The 15,655-nt window shown below is 28.4% G+C and overlaps 2 protein-coding genes across 2 annotated transcripts; one reads left to right on the top strand and one right to left on the bottom strand.

The window, feature by feature from the left end:
• Window positions 1-3,082: 3,082 nt before the first annotated feature.
• Window positions 3,083-4,673, bottom strand: LOC100749179 (protein phosphatase 1 regulatory subunit 42-like). The gene is made up of 6 exons (XM_003492159.4): window positions 4,410-4,673; window positions 4,041-4,346; window positions 3,745-3,979; window positions 3,551-3,673; window positions 3,355-3,486; window positions 3,083-3,267 (listed from the first exon to the last, which is right to left on the bottom strand). Exons 1-6 carry the CDS (start codon window positions 4,548-4,550, stop codon window positions 3,140-3,142), a joined length of 1,065 nt encoding a protein of 354 aa, XP_003492207.1. The 5' UTR covers window positions 4,551-4,673; the 3' UTR covers window positions 3,083-3,139.
• A 27-nt stretch (window positions 4,674-4,700) lies between these two features.
• On the top strand, window positions 4,701-15,035 carry LOC100742317 (integrator complex subunit 8). The gene is made up of 14 exons (XM_024370005.2): window positions 4,701-4,951; window positions 5,047-5,464; window positions 5,542-5,779; window positions 5,855-6,091; window positions 6,161-6,406; window positions 6,478-6,727; window positions 6,815-7,225; window positions 7,286-7,540; window positions 7,606-7,858; window positions 7,923-8,041; window positions 8,096-8,445; window positions 8,513-8,630; window positions 10,110-11,421; window positions 11,503-15,035. Exons 1-14 carry the CDS (start codon window positions 4,831-4,833, stop codon window positions 11,660-11,662), a joined length of 4,488 nt encoding a protein of 1,495 aa, XP_024225773.1. The 5' UTR covers window positions 4,701-4,830; the 3' UTR covers window positions 11,663-15,035.
• The last annotated feature ends 620 nt before the right edge of the window (window positions 15,036-15,655 follow it).

The following is a 15,655-nucleotide window of genomic DNA, read 5'->3' as shown; positions in this document are numbered from 1 at the left end:
GATAAAATAAAAAATTAAATTGATATATATATATTATGTATATCTTGGATATACAATGAATGGCAAATGATTTGACTTAGTTTTTGCTATTGCCAACATTTAATTAACCATTTTATCATATAAAAGGCTAATTAAAGCAACATTTATCATTTAATATATAAGAAACAATTCTTATAACAAATGTTGTTCAATGTCACGAGCTTCAACTTGATTAAAAATCAAGTTCTTACAAAAAGATGTCATGGTACGTTGTACCATAAACAGCAGTGTTCATATTCAAAGTATGTATTATTTACATACTCAAAAACATAAATATATATTAAACATATTATGTATACATAGCTATATATATATATGTAAACAAAAGCTAATTTGTTTATAACTATAAAAATATGACAGAGTGCCCACAAACTTACATCACTGCTTCACAGCGAACAAAATCATGATATTCACGCGATGTCTCATGTAATAAGCATATTAAGCTATTCATATAAAGTTCGTTTAAATAATGTTCAAATCTTGTTCAACAATATTAGAGGAATATTCAAAAGCTTAATTTTTTAAAATCTTTTGCAGATTTTCTGTTGTAATTTAAATTTCTAATTTTAAGACTTCGTCTATGAGCCTAATATAATAAAAAACATAACAATTAAAACATCTTAAAAAACGTTTTGACAAGTCAAGCATATGTAACTGTAATATGCGTTTACATTAATATGCGTTTAATGATATGAACATTATTATATATATATATATATATATATATAAGTCACTTGGAGAAGAATATATAGAAAGTAACAGTGGAAGACTTATAATATCTAAGTAAGAGACATACAAAATTTTTTTATAAAGCTTCGTATGATTTAAATGTAGCTTTTTGCAATAATTTTTTTGTATATGTTAATTATTTGTGACATATTTTTTTCAAAGTGGATATTACATAATGTTTACTGTATGACAAAGTCAGATTTCTCTAACTATGAAATATTAATATATACATTAAAATAAATACATATATATATATTATATATATGTACATGTACACAAACATTTATGATTATTTGGAAAAGAAAATAGAAATCTACAAAGTTTCCTGTAATTTATAGTATTATTATCCAGCAATGTAAATTGAAAGGAGATACACATTGTTAACATTGCTATTGTATACATCTTTTATTTAATAATTTAAAAATATGTATTTGGAAACTATGTAGATTTTCAAAATATACTTCAAAGATTATAAGATTTATTAGTAATATTAAGATAAAAAATCATATGTATGTAACTTCATACCAAGAGCTATGATGCATTGGTCAGCGTATATGTCTAAATTTAGCTGTAACTTTTGTAGTTTTAAGACTACAAGTTCATATAAGATTTTATTTGTTTAATAGGTTATTTAATTTTTGTATGAACAACACATAGATATTGCTAAGAAGGAGGAAAGGCTGATAACCTGAATTTACAATAAAATTATTAAGATGCAAGTTATACTTTGCAAAAATAAAGCTATATAAATATATAATGTTATAAATATTAATACATACCGCTGCTTCATATATTTATGTGTGAATAATATATACGTATATATATTGTACATGCATCAATTATGAAGCAACATTAAAATATGCATGTCACACTGTAGGAGGCTTGTTTATACCTTTGTTCTTTCAAGTGTTGATTAAAAAATGTCACTATATATTACGTTTGCATTTTGCACAAAGCATTTATTTTATGGTACTAAAAAATATGTTTCACATGCTAATAATAAAAAAATCTTTTTTACTTTTCTACTTTTTACCTAATACATAATAAAGTGAAAGAAATATTTACATATACATTAGTTTAATAGCTGTTTATATTTATTATATCTTTTCTTAGTGATTGTGAACCTTGTCCATGTACAGTACCACTCAGTATTGTTATATTGTATTATGTCATTTTATACGTATAAATAAAAAACATTAAAATTTCTATAGAACAAAGGATAACATAGACCATCTACGTGCGAATTGCATTTCGTCTTATGTGTCACATTCTGTTATACGCTGACAGCTAATGAATTGTTCAAATTTTATAAAATATATTGATTGTAATCTCATTTTACTTCATAGTATTAGTTTATATTTCAAATATGCTCAACAAGTATATTAGTTCTTATTTTTTTATTTATGAGCAGTTTTAGAAATTTCGTAAATCGAGTTTTATGTCTCGATATTATAAAAGGCAGTAAAATTATGTTGAAGAAGAAATTGATTTCCTACTTGTACCTTTTACACCATGTAATTCCATAATTTATATATTTGTTTTTATTGTATCTAACATTCCATGCTTATAGTGACTAACAAATATGTATTATAAAAGCCTGTGTCATTTAAAACTTATTTATTCGTTTATTCGTATTATTATTATATATTTATAGCAATTTTATATTAGCTCTGCTTGAAGAGGTTTTTCATTACATTCAATTCATGTGCTTTTTGTATTTCAGTTGTTACTCACAAAGTTAAGCTATAAAGATAAGATACAAATCTTCAAGCAGTGTACAAATGTAGTTAATAGTATTTTGTACTTTAATACTTCTGTGGTTCATTTAGTGATAACACGATGATTATAATATTATATACTTAATATTATAGCTATATAATATAATTATATAATAGTATTTTATGTGTAAGAACGTCATAACTGTTTAACTATGCACGTTTTGTTATTATTAAATTGTATTATTGTTTGACACGCATGAATTTCAATGTACTTTATTTTAGTTATGAAAATGTTATGTTAATGCACATATAATATAAATGTCGCCTTAGTGCTAGAAAGTTGTACAAAATAATTGTAATTAGTTTGCCTCCAGCTTTTTAAGATAATTTGCCATACACTTTTTTTCAACGCGATTTGATCATAGATTTTATTTTTATCTCATACACGACTTTCCAGCATGCAGGCAATAATTAATGGTTCATATAGAAATTATTTAATACATAATTATAAAAAAATTTAATGCAAATGAGAAATATACAATGAATTATAAATAATTTTCTAAAAAAACATATTAATAAACAAGAAGAATACCTCTCATTCAAAAAGTTTGTTTTCTTGTATGCAGTGTATTGTCATTACTATGTTCCTAGATTCAAATAGGTGGCAATTTAATAATTTCACTGTTTAACAAAGGTTGTACACTAGGAAAGCTCTTAGTCTTAATTACATTACCCCAAAATGGTTTTGTGGTAACATGACCATTCTTTACAATATTTATACCTAATATAATTATAAAAGTTGATTAAATATTAATAACATTTTTACATGTATTAAAAATTATTTAAATAGCTTTTTGTATCAAGTTACCTATTTTCCATGATGGAAATATATATGATTGTGTTTTATTCATCGCAGATGTAGTAGACAATTTTGCATCAGGATGTTGAAATATCGCCCTGGATATTGATTCTTTTAATGAAGGCGGTAAATTTAACGAACCTGTAATATGAAGATATTCATTAAAAGTTTATGTTCGTTATGAAAAAGTTGTCAATAATCATACTTGTAATATCTTCATCTAGTGTAGTATTCAATAATTTCTTTGTGTGATAAAGATGTTTATTTATCTTAAATCTTTTCATGAAACATTTACATACATCTGTAACCATTTTTCCGTCAAGAGTTTCTGTAAGTTAGTATTATTTAGAGAGCAAAATGTAAATGGTAAGAAGAAGAAATCCAAATAAACTAACATACTTATTGTGTCATTATTTGCGATAAGATTTTCTTTGCACCTATAATATTGAGTTACAGGATTGCCTTGTAAAGATAGATCTATTAAAGAAGTCAAAACACTTATACTTTCTGTTAAATCGTTGATATCATCAATACAATTATTTGTCGCGTCTAAAACTTCTAATTTATGCAATTCTTTAATGCTTTTCAAAGATGCCATTTTATTACCCGAAATGTTGAGTACTTTCAGACAACGCTAAAAAATATTGTATAAGTAAGAACAGAGAATTAAAAGACAATAATCAATTCAAACTTACAGATAAAGTGAGTACACTCCGTGGATCAAAGCATAATGATTCTCCAACAGATAACTTTTGATTTTCTACTTGCAAAATAGTTAAATTTTTTAAACATTCAAGACCCTCCACTACCAGTATTTTGTTATATCCTAAATAAAGTGTTTGCAATTTCTCAAGAAAATTTAAATTTTCTATTTTACTTATTGTGTTATGTTGCAAATATAAATGCGTCAAGTTAGATGCAAAGTGCAAATTTTCTATTTTCGAAATATTATTATTTTGTAAATATATTACTTTAAGATTCCTATAATTAACAAAATTACCCTAAAACAATATGATTATATGTATAGATTATACCTCATTATTATTTTAACAAAATTAACTTACGATGCTACTGATAAACATATTGTTCATGCGTAAATGAGTTAGAGTATATAATTCGTCCTTCTTTACTTTCTTGCTAAGAGATTTACTTAATTGCATTTGTGAACATTTTCTCTCGATATATTCGGCGGTTAATCGCACCATGATTGTAAAATTTTATCAAATATAATAAGCGTAAATATATAAAAAATTGAGTGGTTTAGTCGTAATTGATCAAACATTTGTTGGAATGACGCGCCTTTTAAACGTGACATCTATGTATTTCTTCATGAACTGACTACTCTTTATTTTAGCGACACCTACAATCATTTTCAAACTAAGCTTTAAATGGTAGAAGATGAACTTGAATCTTTGATGAAGACACAGATACATATGAAAATTACTTCTCCGGCCTTAAATGTTTGTCTAAGTTGAAAATAATGCGATGATGGATGTGGATTTATTGAGACCAGGCACTGTGCCTATATCTCCTGATACGATTCTTTGGTTTGAATTTTTATTAAATCCATCTTTATTACAACAACATTTATCCAAACCTTCTCCCGGTAAATGACGATCTAACCTCAATTATTTGATGCAAATAGAATAAAGTAATTAATAAAATTATTATGCTAATCACACTGTCATAAAATTATTCTAGATCCTTCAGCGACGGATTTAATTATCAAGTTTATGACAATAAATTCAGAACAAAAGGAAAATGAAGTGAAAATTGTTGATACAGAAATGAATGATACAAAACCTAACACCGCAGTTAAATGGAGTCACAGAAATCTTGCTTTGAAAATTCTTTCTTTGAAAGTAGCAGCTCATTTAAAATGGGATTTGGATATATTAGAAAAAAAATTACCATTACCAATACAGTTAACGCTACTTCAAGACCTTCTTTATATAACATCAGATTTAACAGTTGAAATACCAACTATACCTGAATTTGTAATGCATCCAATTTCTGATCAACTTCTATTTACGATTGTTTTATACCATAGATGGCATATAAGAGCAATTCTTTATAGAGCCTTAAATAACAAACAGTCAAAGCAACAATTTCTTCATATGTAAGACTTTAAATATTCACGTGATTAATTGTAATATCTTGTGCATAACTTCTTTCTTAATTTACTATATATAACAGTCCAGGTATACAAGAATCAACCTATGTACCACCTGGAGTAGTAGATGACATAATTAGAAAATTAGAAACTCAAGTGTCTAATAGTATAACCGTTCTAAATAATGTTCTTGAAAGTAAAGATATAAATCCAAAAATGTTATCCTTTGATACTTTCCAAATGCTATCTGAAGATAGCACAGAGATTAAACAAAATTGGGAGAATATGTATTCTATAAATTTAGAAGAATTTAAATGCCAGGTATGACATGTTTATATGTTTACTATTGTTATTTAAATATTTCTTGTATTTTATTATTTATTGTAACATGTTTAGATACATTACGATCTGGCAAGATTTCATTTGTTAAAAGAAGAATACCAGGAAGCAAAGCGTCATATTATACAAGCCAAAGAATTATTTTACAATTTCGATAATTCAGAAGGAAGGTTATATTGTAAAGTTCAAAAAGAATATTTAGATGGTTGTTCCTTAGCATGCGAAGTACCTATAGAAGGAGTTACTTCCAGTCTTACCCAACAATTGCAAGCATCAATTAAAGATCAATATACTGTATGTATCTGAACATAATATAAGAAATTGAATTCTATATAAGATGTTAATAATGGTTATTTGCTTCAGAATATATTGCAAATTTTACAAACAGATAACATTACAAGAGAAATTCCTCAAGTTTATAGAGATAATTTGGAACTTGATGTGCAAGGAGGATCTGTTAATAGAAAAATTGTAGTAGCTCGCGATCTTTTGCTCCAAATTCAATGTTTAAATTTAGTTAGAAAAATTGTAGATGGTAGTATAATTCTTGGTGATTATATAACAGAAATACAAGCAGCTGGAAGCAAAGGAATGGATATATTTCTTTCGGTAAGGTAATTTCTCTATTGTTTTAAATTATTTGTTATTTTATTGTCCATATTACACGAAAACTTTTTTAGGCTCTTGGAAATGTTTTGGAACAAGCTACTGATACAGACAAAAAACGTATTTCTCGCTATCTTCTTTATTTCGTACATACCACTAATATTTATAGGTTTGCTTCTAAAATACTCAGTGATCCATTGTATATGGCATTATTTAACGAGGAAGAATTAGAAGAAATCAGAAAATCAGCCACTGTTGAAGAACTTGAAATACCAGATTTATTATTGAAAAATGATTGGGGTATTCCGCTAATAACATATACTCGTCAGTATATGTGCATAAGTATTAATTATATAGCGTAAAATATTGGTTATTAAGTGTTATCGTAATAATAAATTATTTAAATTACAGAAAGCTCAAGGATAGAAATATTTGAATTAGAACAAAGATTAATACAGTCATATGATACTAATGAAATTCACGAAATATTGATACATTTAGATGGTAAACATCGAATGAAACCATTATGGAATGTAAATAGTTGTTGGGAACTACCTATACCATTACAAAGTGTTGTAATGTCTCTTCCCAGAGGATTCCTTCAAGATTATTCATATGTATTGTTAGCAAAAAGTAGGGAATTAGTAATGTCTAAAGATTTTGAAGGGGCAATTGAGATATTAAATGTATTAGAGAAAGAAGTACAGCAACATTCACAAAGTGGAAACACATTAATATTTAAATTGTGTAAATTAGTAAACTGGGAATGCCTTCTTGTAGAAATTTGGAGATGTCTTCACTTATGGCCGGCAACGGGTATATGTATGTACATTTGATTTCATAATCTATTATGATTTAGATAATTAAACAAAAATTTTATAGGTGATACGCAAACTTTAGTCACAAGATGTAAACAATGTCTTGGAGCATTACAAGCAACAGATCAAGTTATACCAAGACAAGAAATTATTGAATATTGCACTGTTTTTCTCTTAAATATGACTGAGTGGGATTATTTAACAAGTTTAGAGAAACGTTGGAGTTACTCAGAGTTTGCAGCAGCCATCAGTAGCGTTTGTCAAGATATTGTTAAATACAAAGGTGGAAGGAAATTTCCAAGAGAAGCATGGGATATGGGTTAGTTTTCAGAGTGCCAAATAAAAATTTCTACATTAAAATATAATATGAAATTATATCTTTAGTATTGACTGCCTTTGGACCGAGTAGAGATCAACCACAGAAACGAAGCAACAGTGGTAATAGTGGAACAAGTACTGGTAGTGCTTCAAGAGATGTTATTGCTAGCATTGGAGGAACACTTAATAGATTACGCGAACCTATGGTTCTTACTGTTGTTATTTCATTATTAGCACGTTTGCGAAATGTTTTACGTGATGAATCTGGTCTTGAATTACATACACAATATCTTCCTCTTTGGCCTGCTGGTGTACCAAAGTAAGTTTTCACATAACACAAAATGTGTAATGTTTTATAATAATACATAAATGTTATTTTGCAGCGCTAATTCCTATAATATTAGAAGTATTGGAGAATTGCTGTTTCAATTACTAACACAAGCTTTGAAATATTATCCAAGTAATGTTCCTTGGTTGAGATTGATGGGAGATCTTAATTTTGGTATGTATGAAAAAAGGATTAATTTCAAAACTAAATAAAATATAATATTTTTAGTTTTAGGATACTATGAAAGTGCAATAAAATATTATTTAGAAGCTATTATGGTAGCCAGTGATTTGTTCAGTCAACCAGTACCAAGATCACAGATTGATGATCTCGTTTATAGGCGTATGATTAAATGTTGTGCTCATTTACAATGTTATACCCAGGCTGCTGTATTGTGTCAATTTTTGGAGGAAGTAGATTATACTTTAGCTTTTAAAATGGCAGCCAGCGATCAAAAAAGTTGCGCACCAGCAGACGCTATGGACGCGTACTATCATTGTATTTGGGATACTACAATACTTGAGTATCTCATTCATTTACATACAAAACGTGGTGAACATCATAGAAAACAATTAGCGGTTAGTAATTATATATAATTTATTTTAAATATGTATATATATATTTATAATTCAATTATATTTTAAGATTAAGGTAATTGGTTTATTGGAATTGAATTCTAATAATAATGAAGAAATACAAAGGGAAGCAGCGAACATTCGGAAAGCGAAATTTTTAAGAGCATTAGCAAAACAGTATGTTTATTAATAAAAATGTATATAAAATTTTGTATGATTATATAATAACTTTATACAATTTAAATATAACGATTTTTATATTTATAGTATGAATTAATAATTAAAACGATCAAATCTCCCTCCTTTACCGCGTTCAACTCGTACCAATCACAGCTTTTTGTTTTTTACTCTAATCGATCTAATGAAACACGGAATTCATAGAATTATTTTATTACATGAAATATTTTGTTAAATTAACATCACGAAAAAATATTTTTTAAAATATAAGTGATTATTTGTTTATTATAATAAAAAGTTTTTAACACTTTATAGCATATCATCTTTTTCATATGAGTCATCTACGATCAGCCCTTATCGTTGAATACATTGTCGTTGCGTAGTGCGATGAGTGCATATTATTGCTGTACGTAAACGTATACATAAATTATGTTTATATGTTGGAAATGAAGTGTGCAAAAAGAGTTAGCTTCGAATGAAAGATTATAATAAATAGAGCAATTTAACAAATTGTAGGTGACGTGCATAACATTGTTAAAACACAATTCTCATAGAACTGCCTTCGTAAACAAGGCGCCATGATGTTCTTGCAACGCCATAATACTATTATACGACATTTCGTTCTTTCTATGATAAATATTTATAATTAAAACTATATGTAAGATACGAACGAAATCAGTTACTTTTTGTGTACTTTTCTACGTTGTAATAATCTCTGGCTATCTGATTTTGGTGAGTACGTGTAAAAGTTAGTGAGTTCTTCCTAAAATTCTGAAAGTTCTCGGTACTATTGCTTATTGCAAATACCCTCATTCTACCACGAAAAGGAGTGAAAAAGATAGAGATTGGAAGACAGAGAAAAGTTGTAGTGGAAGAGAAAAAGAGAGAGAAATATTATGTACGTTACGAGTGGCTGTACTGTATTACAAGAAAATTTGCTCAGATATTTATCGTGTTCGTAGAATTGTTGTCATTAAGAATACGATAAACTCAAGGTGAAAATCGATAAATTCAAAGATATTTCTATTTGATTGTGATGGCGAGAGGTTGGCGTCAAGAATGTAGTAACAGGAGTGGGAGATTGTAGTAAAAACAATGCTGGATCGCTAAGCAAGTTCTGCGTGAGTATATATATATACATATATATATATATGTAATTTATTATTAGTTATTTTATATTTTTTTGATGCACATTCTTTATATTTGCGATATTTAATATCATATTATTTCGTTTTATATTTTGTGTATTCTGTATACCAGATTCCTTACATGTCTAACCTCACATCTAACGTAATATTTATTTTTTCATTTAACCAGCGTTAACATTTCTTTAGTATGAATTAAGTGGACCTTAAAAATGCCGCAATATCTTTCTGATATACAGAATATTAATTTAAAAAATAAAATGTATTGAAAACAAATACTTCTGTAAACGACATCAGAAAATTTTGAATAAATATGAATATTGATAAAATGATATTAAATTACAGGTTGCTATAAAACGGAAGCTATAAAAAATTCATACATACAGTTTACATATTACAGTATTTTTAACATGGACGATGAAGAAGGATCATCAAGTTCTGGACCCATGTCTTCATTGAACAGTTTGTTTTCATTTACTAGTCCTGCTGTAAAAAAGTTACTTGGTTGGAAACAGGGTGATGAAGAAGAAAAATGGGCAGAAAAAGCAGTTGATTCATTAGTAAAAAAATTAAAAAAACGGAAGGGTGCAATAGAAGAATTAGAACGTGCTTTGAGCTGTCCAGGCACACCTAGTAAATGTGTAACAATTCCAAGAAGTTTAGATGGTAGATTACAAGTTTCACATCGTAAAGGTTTGCCACATGTAATTTATTGTAGAGTATGGAGATGGCCAGATTTGCAGTCACATCATGAATTAAAACCATTAGAGTTATGTCAGTACCCTTTTTCTGCTAAACAAAAAGAAGTTTGCATCAATCCTTACCACTATAAAAGAGTGGAGAGTCCAGTGCTCCCACCTGTATTAGTTCCTAGACATTCAGAATATGCTCCTGGACATTCATTGTTACCATTTCAACAAATAGCAGAACCAACAATGCCACATAATGTGTCCTACTCCTCTAGTGGATTTAATGCTGGATCTACTGGTGGTGTAAATCCAACATCACCTATGTCTTCTGTTGGATCTGTTCCCAGTCCAGGAAGCACAACATCACCAAATCCACAAAGTCCATATGGTACTAATGGGCTACCAGAAACTCCTCCTCCAGCATATTCTCCACCTGAAGATGGTTCACAACCTGGACAATCACCACCACCTGATCCAGTAGCAATGGATACAAGTGGATCAGCTGAAGTAGCTCCAGTATGTTATCAGGAACCACCTTATTGGGCCTCCATTGCATATTACGAATTAAATTGTAGAGTGGGTGAAGTTTTTCATTGTCATTCTCACTCTGTTATTGTGGATGGTTTTACAAATCCAAGCAACAATTCTGATCGCTTTTGTCTTGGACAATTGTCCAATGTAAATCGTAATTCTACTATTGAAAATACAAGAAGACATATAGGCAAAGGAGTACATTTATATTATGTAGGTGGTGAAGTTTATGCAGAATGTCTCTCTGACTCTGCTATATTTGTACAATCTAGAAATTGTAATCATCATCATGGATTTCATCCTAGTACTGTTTGTAAGATTCCACCAGGATGTTCATTGAAAATATTTAATAATCAAGAGTTTGCCCAGTTACTTTCACAAAGCGTTAATCATGGTTTTGAAGCAGTTTATGAATTAACAAAGATGTGCACTATAAGGTAAAATGTAGGATTTAAAAATTAATGTTAAGTAGCATAAGCAGCAATATGTAAGTTGCAATAAATATATATTTGTTGCAGAATGTCATTCGTTAAAGGATGGGGTGCTGAGTATCACAGACAAGATGTTACATCTACTCCTTGTTGGATTGAAGCACATTTACATGGACCCTTACAGTGGTTAGATAAAGTGTTAACACAAATGGGTTCTCCTCATAATGCTATAAGTTCTGTATCATAATTTGTGCATCAAATCTAATAGCAAAGGGAGAAAATAGTGAACTGTAGGAAAATCTGATGATTCAAGAACAGTTTTTAATATTATCATATAATATTTTAACTAGTTATTGTAAGAGATTTATGAAAGTATCAGAGAAAGTGGTAAATGAAAAACTGCCTAACGAGATTTTTCTCATGTGAGTAAACTGAAGCTAATATGATTATGAAAATAAAGGGTTACGAAAGTTCATAATTATTGAAAGTGATCCTTATTAAAGAAATTTCGGAGATTACAGTGTACACGTAAAAGCTGTACAATTTTTTGGCTGTTAAATAGGAGAAGAATTATAGCAGAAAAAATATGTGTTATATATGAAGAATCATATTTTTCAAATATATTCAATTACACTTATATATAATACGTTATTTTATATGGAAAATTGTTACAAAAATATGTCCTAATGCTATATCACGAATGCTTCATTAAATTGTTTCGAGACTTATACTGAAATCTACATATGCGTAGTTAAAGAGCAAATCAACTGTAATTAAACAAAAGACGATTACTGAATAATAATATACGAGAATGATTCAGAATTACATCAAATAACATTTTAACATTTATAGTTTTGAATACAATATGCATGCTCCTGAAGCATTTGATTTATGCCTAAACAAGTCTTAGAATATTTAAATTTATTACTATTAAGATTATAATCTAAGTGTAATTAATTTCAATTTTACTAATTGTAATACAATTAATATTTTAATATAAACATCAGATGCTGATCTCACGTTAACATTTGAAAGTTAACTGTATCTGATGACATATTGGAATATTAACTTTGATAATGCATATAAAAATATTTTTTGCGCAACGTTTCCTAATATTCGCGAAATGTAAGCCTTTGGATGTAGCCTTATAAGAAATTAATGTGACAACTAACATAAAGTCATCTACTTATTACTTGTCGAATTGAGAGTAATATAAGACTTATGTGTTAGCTTTGCACTTTTCAGAAGTGTTTACAAATTTCAGGCTTTGACAGAAGTTTATGTACATATAAAAAATACAATATTATATGCAATTCAAATAATTGGCATTACATTTGATACAAACCATATGAAAATTCTGTGAATTGAATTCTGAAAAGTGCCAAAAGTGTATGTATATAATGCCTTTCATTTAAATCATGTCGAAAACTATTTTTGTTGATCATTAATAGGGAACTTAAGCCAATGGAGAAAGATTTACCTAGAAAATATTCGGTTACAAAAGATATTGCTTGTTTTATATATTTTACTGAATAACATGCAAATTTTATAAGAACATTATAATAGTGAGCATAAGAATTATATATCACATACACATTCAATAATGAGCTGGGAAGGTCATATGAATACTTAGTTGAGATTAAATAAAATTAAATCAATGGAAAGTGTTATGCATTGAAATTTCATTACAATCAACGCTCATGTCTGTGTCTTTACATATTTATAACAGAACATTAGCTTCATGATGTAGACGTTTATTATATACATCGATTCTCATCTTAATTTTACATTAAGGTACGCAGGTATTACTGAAGAAGCATAAATCTCAACTTAATGTTACTATTGGAAATATCTATAATGTATATTCGAATGATCTTCTGGCTTGCTGATAAACTTACGATTATAATTCAAATTATTTTTATGTATATCTTACGAATATTTCAATTGTAAGTGAATGAAGAAAGTATACGGATCATATAACTTTAACGGAGAGTACTTGAGAACTGGAACAGAAGTCACTGCCGCTTGCTGTTACTTATTTGTCGATGTACCTAGCTGTGATTGTTTGCTACCAAATTTAGCAAATTACGTATGGGTGATCAACGATGGTAAAAGTATTTGCTTTATTGAATCAATGAAGATGAAGATATGTATTTGAATTTAAAAGCATAATCGTACAAGGAAATATGACAATAACGCTTAAAAAAAAAATATGACGAATAAAAATATTCAATCAAAGGAACATTTATCGTACCACGTACCGTTTTTTCGTGATCACCTGTAATACCTATTTAGTTGAAAAAAAGAAAGATAATAATAATAAGAGAAAAGTATTTTTCATCGAAACGACGCTGTAATTGGTATAGATAATGTCTTAAAATAATGTAAACCTGTTAACAGAAATGTGAATTAATGTTTTAGGTATATCGAGCTTGTAGCACTCGTAACGAGCATAATGCTTTATCGCAATATGTATGTATGAATAGCTAATATGTAATAACTATATTTAGAGCTTCTATTCTTTGTTGGTATCGTTTTCAATTTTTTTACTGTTAATTGATGCACCATATATTGCAAATCTTATTTCCAAATCACCTGACATTGCTTTCTAATTCCTAAGTTTTACAGAACTGGATAAGAGCTTAGTGAGTATTGCAACAACAACATTATTATGCTACAATTTATATACTTAATTATGTGCCGCCCAAGTTGTGCCTTGGATATCTTTTACACAATATATTTCAAATAAATATACAAATATGAAATGAAAATTTGCTACAATGTGTAGTGAAACAAATGTATTGTTTGTCAAATAGTGCTTAGATATATTTTGATCGTATATTATGTGCAAAGTACACTGCCTATAATGAGATTCCTAAATGCATAAATATATATTTAAAAATACAATAGTTTTATAGAAAGAATAGATTATCATGATTGGTGATTTGGGAAAGATTTGTAATTATTTTAGATGTCAGTCAGTGTAAATAAATTCTTTTAGCTGTAAAAAACATTTACAAAATCCATTCCACATTTATCATGTAGATCCGATAGCTACGGGCTTTCTCTTTAATATTTTCTTTACGTCTTTCAGAGTGTCGGTATCATTGTATATTATTCCAGAAGATGATCGTGATAATAAAAAACACAGCTATTTATCATGATCGAAAGTACGATATCAAATAAATTCTGTTGCAGAATTATAAAGATTATCAACAGAAATATCGATCAGATATAGCTAGACATAATTAAAGCTGCATACATTTCTTTATCCTTGAAACTGATATCATTCGCACATATAGAAATCTTCATACTTTCGATGATGTAACAGCAGATGCTGATTTGTTGTAGCAATCAACATTACGATATCGTACAGCTCTGCTATCGTTATTAAAATTATGAAATTCTTCAAGAGAGACTTCGTACGTATTAGAATATTATCAAAAAAATGTACTCTTGTTTCCTCTGTCAATCTTTCGAAACAAAGTCAGACCTCGTTCGACGATTCAAAAATTTTCATTTGTGCAACTGTATCTGCATTTCTGGTAATTACTGTGTTGTGCAGTTACCGAGTATAAATAAAAAATGTTTCCTATCTGTGTATCTATGTGTAACGAAAACACGGTAGTTTTATTAATCTTATAATCGATCAACACAATCCGTATTATACCCTGTATTATTCCCCAAATTTTCTTATACGACGCTGTATTTTTGTATATTATAATTTTATAAAGATTGAAACATTTGTAAATGATAACTATTAAATTAAATATATTTCAGATTTGAATAAGAAAAGGAAGAGCAGGACTTTTACACTAGTGACTAGTGTTATTATAGGCCAGTTCGTACGCGAAAGTCATTGGTCTGTTTACAAAGAGCGTGTAATCCGATTCGCTGTTTTTCGTAGGAAGAATAGTTCGAAAGTATTAACGGATATTGTTATGTATTTTCTATTTCAGTACTCTCGTATTAACCTATTATTTGAATTAAGGCAACCAGTTTAAGACAAATAACCCAAATGGATGACTTTAATCTGGTAAGCTTGCGAAATATAATTTTACGCTTGTTTGTCATTAGAAGTATGTATTTTTTAATCATGTGTATGTATAAATATGTAGTATTCATTCTGCAAATGCGAATGGGGTAGCATATTTGAGAGGAAAGGTCATTAAATTATTGATAATGTTGTTTAGCACGATCTAATTCTGCAACCTCCACTAGGCAACTCTTGTAGATTTTT

This window comes from Bombus impatiens, unplaced genomic scaffold (genome assembly GCF_000188095.3).
Source record: "Bombus impatiens unplaced genomic scaffold, BIMP_2.2 scf_0664, whole genome shotgun sequence".
NCBI lineage: Eukaryota > Metazoa > Arthropoda > Insecta > Hymenoptera > Apidae > Bombus > Bombus impatiens.
The sequence above is the reverse complement of the archived record's forward strand: the minus strand, read 5'-3'. Positions and strand labels throughout refer to the sequence as shown.